Source organism: Schistosoma haematobium, chromosome ZW (assembly GCF_000699445.3).
Source record: "Schistosoma haematobium chromosome ZW, whole genome shotgun sequence".
Taxonomy (NCBI): Eukaryota; Metazoa; Platyhelminthes; class Trematoda; order Strigeidida; family Schistosomatidae; genus Schistosoma; species Schistosoma haematobium.
The window spans coordinates 75,153,244-75,164,721 of NC_067195.1; the positions used below are offsets into that span (position 1 = coordinate 75,153,244).

An 11,478-nucleotide genomic window follows, 5' to 3' on the forward strand; every position below is an offset into this window, starting at 1 on the left:
ACGTAAAGGTTTTTACATCTTCCAAATCTTCTCAGTCAATTGTGATTGGATTGGCGCATGCTGTGTGGTATCGGAGAATCCAGCTTTTCCCTTTGTGTATATTGAGACCTACTGCTGTTGAGGTTGCTGCCAAACTGTTCGTCTTTTCCTGCATTTGTTGTTGCGTTTGCGATAGAAGGGCCAGATCATCTGCGAAGTCTAGATCATCCAACTGCATCTTAGATGTCCATTATATCCCGCGCTTCCCTTCAGACGTTGACGTCTTCATGATCCAATCGATCACCAGGAGAAAGAGAAAGGTTGAGAGTAAGCAACCTTGCCTAACACCGGTCTTCACTTCGAACGACTTTGTCATGTGTCCTCCATGCACGATTTTGCAGTGTAATCCATCATATGAGTTCTGTATGATATTGACTATCTTCTGAGGCACGCCGTAGTGTCGAAGAAGTTTCCATAGTGTTGCTCTGTCCACGCTATCAAATGCCTTTTCGTAGTCAATGAATTTGATGTAGAGTGATGAATTCCATTCAATTGATTGTTCCACAATGATCCGTAGAGTTGCGATTTGGTCTGTACACGATCTATCCTTACGGAATCCTGCCTGTTGGTCAATTCTAAGGTATATTAAGATAATATGTTAACACGATAATGAGACTATTCACATCATGTCAGATCCAGGATTCCCAACCCAGAATAGAGAACCGAAATAACACTAGATAATACTTTATTCAATACAACTACCAGCAGTCACACTCAATAAGTCAATAACAAGAAAGGAAATCACATATTTACTAATTAGTAGGTTAATTTGACTGTTTGTCTACACTCATTGATCACCCTCAATATTACACATCAGGTTCCTGTCCAAAATTCAGCATACTATGATAATAACCATTGGTCAGTGAATATATTTTATAAAAAAAAATCATCAATATCACTACTTTATTTTCCGTGGACGAAGAATAATATAACTTGAAGATTGACGACTTTTAATTATCTGTTTATTGTATAGAAATTTTTCATTTGATTGAATATCAACATGCTTTGACACATACGGATTGTTGTTGTTATTGTTGTTATTAGCAGCTACTTTATCTTGTTCTTTATGAGAATATTTATATAACAATATATTACTATTATTTACTTGTTTCTGATTCATTCTAGGTGAAATATCATATTTTTGGTGATTTATTTCATTCAACTTTTCATTTGATGATAAAGTTTCTATTTGTTTATTCTCCATAGATAAATCAACAGAATAATCATTAATCTTATTCTGATTTGGATTGATAAACTTATTTATATCAAATTGACTTTTATCATTATCAATGTTATGATTATGATTATTATTATCATTAACATTAGATAAAGGTAAAATATGATCATATTTTTTATGTTCTGTAGTAATTTCAGTAAATTCTTTTATATGTTTCATTGTTTCACTTTCAATAGTTTTAAATTTGTCAATTCCAGGAATAATTAAATAATTCATTTTAGAATATGATCTTTGATAAGATGGAAGATAATGATTTAATGAATAATCATAATTACTTAATCTTTGATTCAAATAATTGGAATAATAATAATAATCATAATAGTAATAAGGTTTTTGATAATTGATATAATAATAATATGGTAGAAGCTTTTTAGATGTTGTAGTGTAAACTTTTCCTTGTACTGAATAATAAATCTTAATTAGATAGTAGAAAATCAATAAGCTTATAGAATACATAATGTCCATTTAAACAAAATATAATACAGTAATATAAATGAGCATATTTTATTGAATAAATACTTGATTTCTTTCTTTTTATATAGTTATAATGATTATTATTTGATTTTGATGGATCAAAAATCAAAATCGTTAAATTGTTGTCATGCACTTAATAAATATAAAGTTTGAAATCTTTTTCTTTTTTTCATTGACAAACACTTTTTTCTCTCCCTCTCTCCGAAATTCATTGAAATCGACAAATATCATGAAATTTATTGAGTTTTTAATGTTTTGTCAGATGAACAATTAATAAGATTGATAGTGGTTAGCAGTGGAATCCAGGACGCGCGTTTCGTCCTATTTAGGACTCATCAGCTGGATGTTACTTTAATTATAAGTTTCCTGCAGAAATATTTCATCTCAGGTTCTTTCCATGGATAAAATGTTAACACCAACTGTATGATTATGAGTTAATTGGCAATGTGTATGAACTTTGGGGGTTCTTATCAAAATAATAATGACTGAATAAAAATGTAACTCAAGAATTTAGACGAATATGCCAGTTATAAAGTTCAAAGTTCTATCAAATAAACCGAAGCAAATTATCAGTTGACTATCGAATAATTGACCGAAGGTGGACAGATTAATTATCTAGAACAGAATTGTGATTATTGGAACAAGTTGTGTAACATAAAATAATGAATGTTATAAGGAATGAAAGCATTAGTCAACCGGTCAATTAATAACACTGATCATGAAAGTATGAAAGGAAGAATAAGAAAAAATGTTAAAAATAAAAGTACCTTTTTGGAATGGGTCATTCGACTGATTAAATAAACAGGGTAAAGAAAGTAATCGTATCAACATCATACGGATACATGGGCAAAGTTTGTCTATATAAATGGATTTGGCTTATATAATATATAGAATTCAAAATACCGATGGACTGGGGCAGGTTAGATGGATTTCAGTGGGTACATCTTACGGCTAACATTACATCAACATTATGTCCAATATGTTGTGACTGACGGTGTCCGAAATCTGATACTGATACACGGTGTTATAAGTGCTAACACCCCAACTTACTATTCGAGCGAGAACATAAGAGTAAACGAGAAAGTTTATTGGGCTACCAAATGAAATGTACAAATACTCATTATATATATATATATACCACTCTATCCTTAGGAAATTGCCCCCAATGAAATGCGCTTAACCTTTAGGTTAATTCTGGTTGCCATCGACTGACCTTTGGTTATTCCTGATTGACTCTCCATAGAACAATGTTACTTGGTGCTTCAGAATGAAGCTCCTTATCTATTCATTACTGTAGCATGAAGTGTAACGTCTAAACGTGGGAAATTTCTTGTTTGAATTAGATTTTATGCTCATCAGCTGTCATCAACAATGGATCTCTTCAACTATAGAAAATCTGGTTCTAAATTTGTAACAGTATGAACACTAACCATCATCGTGCCTGCACTTCGATACTGAGGGAGCTCTATGGATCAACTTCGATAAGTCTTCATCAAGATATTCATTTGAATATCTCAGTGCATTGTATAAAATATCATCTGGTCAAAAGGCTATCTTCAAGAAGTCATGACTGATCAAGATAAACTCATACAGTTTGCCATTTAATAATCCACTGCCTTATCTAGTTTTACCGCAGGTCATCTGTCAAGCAATGTTTAGAGTTACTGGGTGCTAAGTCATCTAGACTTCAATATTTAGGTGTATTTCACTTAGCTGAAAGATGTAGATAATCTTATCAAGTCAATGGCGATGATTGTGAAGCTTGACTCTAAATATTCTTACTGATTACATTCAGTAAAATCATTCTAAATAGGTCAAAATATCTTGTTAGTAACATTTCTATTGGAATTCATCCTGCTTAATTATAACAAGATGAAAAGCCTATGGCACTGAAAATATACTTGAGAAAAGTTGTAAAAACTATTTCATATCATTTCTTTAAACAAAGAAGACAGACATTCGAAAATTGTGATTACATTATGAAAGTTAGTATAATCTCTTAATAATGATGTTATCATTACACAGGATTGTTTTTGAATAATTTGATTGGTTGATGATTTTTTGATTTTAGTAAAAACTCTTGAAGCAGTTTTCAAACATCTCATTACCACTGTCATTTCACTCTTTATTCACATGATAATTCAGTTTCTTTCTTTTAGGAACTTCGTAAATATTTTTATATTGCTGTAAACTTTGCAGACGTCTCCTATTGCTCAATGAATCCGTTCTCCGATCATTATTATTATTATTAATATTATTCTCCTGGTGATTTTCTTTCTGATGATTATTTTGTACTTTATCGCTATAGTATTTATTCTCTATTTTATTGGACTTTATGTTTTCCCTAAACAATTTGTCCATATCAACATCATAATTCTTCAAATCAAACTTTGCATTGGAATTTCGGTCAGTATCTTCAGCATATTTATTAAGTAGCTCACTTAAATCGGTGTTGCTGTAATCGCTTGCGACAAAGACATTATTATTTAAAACTTCTTTGTTATTGAAACTGCGTGGTCTATCAATTTCAGTATATTTCGTAATACTATTTTTAGGTATGTGTTTAAACACTTGACTAGTTCCACTTTGTTTTTGAATCGCTTTTTCATATTTCATTGTCTCTTCGTCTATGTAACCGGATTCTGCATAATCTTGATCTTTCTCCCTAACATCGGATTGGTCATTATTAATTTCATAATCATTGTTGCTGTTAAAATAATTAAGATCTGGTCTCCTGAAGGGGTCTTCATAATCTCCGTTATCTATTGAATGTTTTCCAGAAACATCATCATCTTTGTCAGTGTTGAATGTTGTTCTCTGTTTTAACTGAGTTACATATTCGGACTTTTTGTCAATCTGTGTCTTGAATTTCGGTGAAACAACTGTAACATAATCATGATTCTGCCCATTGTTTGATTTATAAGACCGTGAGGAACAGTAAGGAAACAGAGAGAAACCTAGTATCATCATCTGCAAAACATTTAAAACCCAATTCATTCTTGTTAATTTTATATCTTTCACTGATATATATATATATATATATATATATATATATATATTCACTGTGATTATAACTATCAAATCAAACTATTCTCTTATCAAATATTGAAATAGATTACAACCTCGTAAACATTTCTATACTATGCGATGAACTATTGATCGTTATTCAACTGTTCAATATTCTGAATAACATATCATGATGTTTGAAGCCTATACCAAATATGCTAATTAGGTTTTTATTAAATTTCAATATTTTTTTTGTTTGAATGAGTTCTTCTATGCTTTTCAAAATGAAATATGCTGACAAACCAATTATATTTATTATTTTATATATAAGTCAATTTAATAACCAAAACTTTTAGTCGCTTTAATTCAACTCAATTCGGAGTAAGTCAATAAGACTCGGTTGAGCTGATGATATAATGAGTATATTTATTTGACTATCTAATAAGTTATATGACAGCCAAATAAAACAACTGATAATTTAATTGAATTTCAGAACTGGTTATCTGTTGAGTTAAAGCATTTGTCTAGAGATAACTATTTTGAATGATCATACGTCGTCAACCGATAAATTTCTTCGTCTATGCAATGAAGATTACTAGGTTGATAAATCCATTTTAACTATCGTCAGTTAGAAAACGAAATGTAATTCTTCAAATATTTAGGTAGTCATACGTTAAGTTAAAGTGATTTTCTGTCGTATGTTGAATCCACAAGACCATTACAAATTTATGACTGCTTTAATCGTTAAAATCCTGAAATAAAAGACAGCTCAAATAGATGAAACTATTGCGGAAAATGAGTAAAATGCATTGAATTTAAAAACCTTGAATTGTATGGTACTTAGAAAACAAGAACCAAATTGAAATTATAAGTAGATCTATCGAGTAACCAAATAAGAAAGGAATCACAGTATTTTTAAGTAAGAAAGCCCTTTTATCGTTACATCAAGAAGAGATATTAGAGGTTAACGAAAACGAACAAGGTGTTAAGTTTTTAAAATGGTAAATTCTCTCATAATAAACAAAAAAGATATTAAACAAAGTAAAATGGGTCAAACTTAATTGGAACTGTGCAAGGGACCTCAAAATTGGTCTGTAAACTATTAATAATAAGATTAAAAGTTTTACAAATGCGGTGCAGAAATGATTGTGTTTATTCAAACTACTTTTAATTAGTAAGTAGTATGATCGTCACCCATAAAATCCAGCACGATTGAATAAGCAAGAATAATTAGAAAACTACTCAAGCACAATTTCGCCAATAACACTTTTAGGGTTACAGCAAACCCCCAGCTCAAATAAAGAGAGAGCAAAGGGTATAGGCTCGGCAACCTGATGCCGTAAGAATGACTCTGTCAAAAAACGTTAACCAGAAAAAATAACATAAATCATTGAAATTTCACCCTGGGAGTTGAAGGATTTTCAACTAGACAAATTAAGGACGCATCATAGAGGAATCCGAGATAATTCGGAAACATCAAGGCGAATGAATCTAATGGCGATAAAAAAACAATATAGGTACGTGACTTTGATGTCTACAGACAGTTGTTTTGAGTTCCACATATACTTCAGCTGTAGGAAATGCGGCCCTTACTTTCCCAATACTTACATTTACGTCTGCATCAGATCCTCCTTATTCATCGATGAAGTTACCGAGGTACGTGACTTTCCACCTCTTCCACAGTTTCTCCATCAAATGTGATTGTGTTGGTGTTATCCGTGTTGTGTTTCAGGATCTTGCTATTGACCTTGGTGTGTTGAGGCCTATTGATGCAGACGCTGCTACTACACTGGTTATCTTGACCTGCATTTTTTAGTGTATTATTATTATTATTATTATTATTATTTTTATTATTAATGGCTTTATTCAATATTATATTTTGGTACAATATAGAATTCTCAGCTAACTAGGTCATCTGTGAATTTCAAATCGTCTAATTGCGTCCATGCTGTCCATTGTATTCCCCTACTCTCAGATATCGAGGTCTTTACAATCCAATCAACCATCGTGAGAAATAGAAAGGGTGAGAGTAAGCAGCCTTGTCTGTCTTCGGTCCTTACTTGGAATGTGTTTGTCAGTTGTCCTCCATTTAAGACTCTGCACTGTAGTCCGTCGTATGAATTCCTGATGATGTTGACCATTTTTTCAGCTACTCACGATTTGGTCCGTGAGCGACCTATCCTTAACGAATCCAACCTATTAATCTCGGAATCGTGTGTCTACCGAATCTTTCGTCCAGTTCAACAACACTGTTGAAAACTTTTCCTGATACTTATAGTAGTGTGGTGCCTCTATAGTTCTCACATTTGCTGATATTTCCCTTCTTTGTTATGTTGATGAGGTATCCATCTTTTTATTCTGTCAGCACTTGTTCCTCTTCCCAAATCTTCCTGAATAGAACGTGAAGCATTTTTGCAGTTACATCTGTACCTGAATTCAGTGCTTCAGCTGGTATATTGTCAGATCTTGTTGCTTTCCCACGCCTGGTTTATCTGATGGCCATCCTTATTTCTTCGATCTTTGGTGGAGTGGCGTTTATAGGACGGTTTATGTGTGTTGTATTGATATCTATTCAAGAATACTCCAAAGTGTTCCACCAACCTGCTCTTCTGTTCTTGAATATCAGCGATTGTCTTCCCTTCTTTGTCCTTGACTGGTCTCTCTGGTGTACTATATTTCCCATCCCATATGATCAGTCACCCATACTGCGCCAAAATCCAGTCACCTGTAAAATATAAAACGTCGGCGAAATGTGTAACCTGCTTGGAAAACTGCCAATGAAGCCATCTAAGAATGTCACTAATAAGGCATCAATAGGAGTGCTGAAAGTTGTTGGCTAATTACAGTGTGAATTTTTCTTCAGTGGAGTTAGCTGTAAAGGAATATACTATCTAACAAAACGGCCAAACCTTGATCTCCTTGGTCTAGATATACTGAAAAAATTGGAATAATGGATACACCCAATAACAGTGTCTGCAACGTGTCATGTTAATGATTGGACACTCCGATACTTGCAAAAAAGACAGGTGATGTTAAAAGATCCCGTAAAATGCTCTACGGCTGAAATTTATTGACAGATCACAAACTTTAAATTGTGACTTTTGGTTCTAAGAAAGGAATCCCTGTTCATACGGCTAACAGATTACAGCACCGGGTAACGATGCATCTGAGCTGTGAATTCAACATCAAGTATCAGTAAACAAATATTATAGATCAAGCCGACGCTTTTTCTCCCGATTGATATGAGTCCAACACCCTGGACCGGAGGACATGATCATTGCCTCCATAGCAGTAGATCCAGAAATAAGGTGTGTAGTAGCAGATTCCAATTGAAACACTGTAGTGTCATTAGAAGGGTGGCCCTCGAAGATCAGCTTCACGGAGCTTCACCAGTCTTAAGAATACAGACTATCACTCTCAGTAATCGATGACTGCCTTCTGTTTGCCGAACTTGTCATAATCCTAACCAGCAGATCTTGAACATTTTCACGCAAGACGTCACGTAAAAGCAGCTATCCCCTTAATGTACCAAATACTCATTAACAACGAAAGTACCGCGGGAAGTAGAGCTGCAATCATGGGCAATACCACAGTCACCATGGTAGCGTATACACTTGGACTTTACTGATCCAATTCATGGACCAACATATCTTTTGGTAGTTAATGCAAACGGCAAGTGGCCAGAAATTTTCTTCATGAAATATCCAGTTGCAAGCTGCATATTCAGAAAACTACTTCAACTATTTAGTCGTTTAGGGGTTCCAGGATTATTAGTTATTGAAAATGGAACACATTCCACGTCTGATATCCTCTCAGAATTTTGTCGGCAGAACGGAATCAACCATGTCCGAGCATCTCCACCCCTTTCCAGATCTAATGACCAAGTAATACTGTTTGTTGGTACATTTAAAAATGCTCTGCGAAAAACCAAAAGGAGAGAGGACCGCCGAAGAGATTGTAGAGAGCTTCCTGCTTATCTATCGTTCTACACCTAATCCTCAGACAATTAACTGGGTCTGTCCAGCAGAAGCTTTACTTGGAAAAAAATAATAACAAATTTCGATGCCATTCGTCCTACGCAAGCTCTTCAGGCTCAACGTAACATCGATGGAGAAGTAATTCAATCAACATCATGAAGGTCAAAGACGATTGTTCACGGTGGGTCAAAAATACTTATTATGAACTATCGTGGAAAACATCCTACATGAATATCTGGCTGAATCGCGCAAAGAACGGTAGTGTGGTTTACAAGTTGTCAGTTGACTCAGAAGTTTGGGCGCGTCACGCCAACCAACTGAAAACAATTTTGATCACCAGCAACGAGACCCGACATGGAATACATATTAATATTCTTCTGGACACATTTGAAATCCAAACCCTTGGAACAGACAGATCATTCTCTGTGCAGGCAAAGAGTGACACCACTTCCTTATTGCCTAGAAGGTGGACAAATCGAAGGCACAGACCAGTCACGCAGTCGCGGGTGAACACTAACACCAGATCCTACGAATTTGCTCAAAGGGGAGATGTTAGTGGGATATATACTGGATTAAAGTATGTTTCGTGTAGGATTGTGTTAGGACACACTGATTGGCTATATCTTATCCAATCAGCCCTAATGGATACTTGGTGAAGACTCTAGAATCTTCCTATGTAAAATCTATGAATATACTAACGTTTTTCTTATTGTGAATCATATTTCCGTTCACCCTTGTTATTTGAGATATAAATGCGTTCTTGTTCAACCGTTTTCTTATTAGGGGGCTTGTCGAGTGAAGTAGTGTTCAAGATTACTAAGCAATGGGAGTGGTTGGGTCGTAATAAGAGAAATCATAACAGTACCCCAATAAGGTATTATTATATTCTTGATCTAATATTTAATTGAGATGTCATCCAACCATCTGTACAAATGTACAATGAAGTTGAAAGCAGTGACCATAAAATAGTGGTTTGTGCTCTCCTTATCAATCCTCTTATAACCGACCCACACAAAAATCCCGTCAATACGGAGACTATAAGCATGCTGACTAGGAGCTCCTGTGCTCACTGGTTAAATTCTCAGATTGGGATACTTTCTTCTCATGTAATAGTCTCATGGATGCCATCACTAGATCTTGTTTAGATTTCTGTGCATCTTGTATAAAGTACAGAGTTAGTAAACCTAGCGACTTTTTCATGCCAGTTAAATATCGTAATAAATCAAGACGCTGCAGAAACGTCATTTCAAATCAAGCGATTTAACGGCAGTTACACAGATAACTATAACTTTTAGTCAAATTAACAAAAAGAACAAGTTAACAGTCATTAATGAGCGGTTGTTGGCACTTAATGAGAGCTCAAAAGTACAAAACTTAATTCTCCTTTTCAATAAACGCGTTAAACCAACTCAAAATACAGACATACTATGGATCCGGCATAATGACATTTTATAAACGGCTTTAAAACCATTACATATCTTTTCAGTGGTATTTTTACAAGCAATAATCAATTCCTAAGTGGCTCTGTTTCCAAAGTCATGTTTGTGACTAGTAACTTAATAAAATCTATTTCTTTGACATACCTAGAAATTAGTAAAGTTATAAACTCCCTTAAGGTTTCAAGTGGTGATGGAGTAAACGAGATTTCATCTATTCGCCACAAATATGGTGGACTAGAAATTCCACTTCTTCGTCTAAAGCTGTTCACTCTCTCTCTCTCTGTTGGAAAACCACACATATCATACCACGTAAAAAATTTGGAGATAAGACTGACATGTACAATTATCAGCCCACAAATATTACTCCAGTTACCTCTAGCATTATAGAAAAAATTGTTAGTGACGAATTCTCCAACTATTTGCTTGCTGAAAAATTTATCAATCATTCTCAAAATGGATTTCTTAAAAATCGATCTTGTATGACCTGCCACTTTGATTTCTTTAATTCACTCTTTACTCAACGTAACCGCGTATACCTTGTCTTAGTACCATAATCTGACACTTCTAAAGCTTTCGATATGGTTAACCACCAACTTCCTATAGATAAAATAGCTTCTTATGGGTTCTGAAACCTTCTGCTTGTATGGTTTGATCACTTCTTCAGCCAACGATATCAAATAATTAAAGTTAATTCTTTCTTGTCGAACTCCGTCCTTGTCAGAAGTGATATAATACAACGTAATGTCTTAGACCCTTTGCTCATTTTAGTTTTTGACAATGATATTTGTTAATGTTTTTGTGGGGGTAAGTCACTCCTATATGCAGACGATCTTAAAGCAGTATTTTAGTTTTCTCCTAATCAGCCGAACAATATGCAAAATTGCATCAGCATGGAGCCTAAAAAGGTAGCTCAGTGGTGCTCAAAATGACAATCGGAACTTAACACGACTAAATGTGGATAGATATGTTTCGGTAATACATCACCCAACTTAGATTTTACCATAAATGGTAATGTGTTAATTAAGCTACATACAGTAGTGGACTTAGATACTACTACAATTTGTCCTTCATAGGACAGGTCTCGAAACAGACCTTCAATTCCCAACGGTTTATGGGTTGCATGTTTCAAAACCTCTACAACGATTCACGTATTTTGATAAAGTATGGGTTCGACCATTCCAAGAATACCCCACCTTTATTCCTTTTACTGTTCGCATAAAGTATCAATTAAGGTTGAAATCCGTTTAGAGGCGATTTAAACTCGCATTCTTTGGACTGATCGTACCTTGGGTTATAATTCCAGATG

General features: G+C 34.3%; 2 protein-coding genes across 2 annotated transcripts; both read right to left on the bottom strand.

The window, feature by feature from the left end:
• Nucleotides 1-568: 568 nt before the first annotated feature.
• On the bottom strand, nucleotides 569-1,884 carry MS3_00004392 (uncharacterized protein). The gene has a single exon (XM_051212303.1). The coding sequence runs from the start codon at nucleotides 1,739-1,741 to the stop codon at nucleotides 938-940; it is 804 nt and encodes a 267-aa protein (XP_051072475.1). The 5' UTR covers nucleotides 1,742-1,884; the 3' UTR covers nucleotides 569-937.
• Nucleotides 1,885-3,671: 1,787 nt separating this feature from the next.
• Nucleotides 3,672-4,754, bottom strand: MS3_00010492 (uncharacterized protein). Its single transcript, XM_035734343.2, has one exon. It carries the CDS (start codon nucleotides 4,745-4,747, stop codon nucleotides 3,869-3,871), a length of 879 nt encoding a protein of 292 aa, XP_035587873.2. The 5' UTR covers nucleotides 4,748-4,754; the 3' UTR covers nucleotides 3,672-3,868.
• Nucleotides 4,755-11,478: the final 6,724 nt, after the last annotated feature.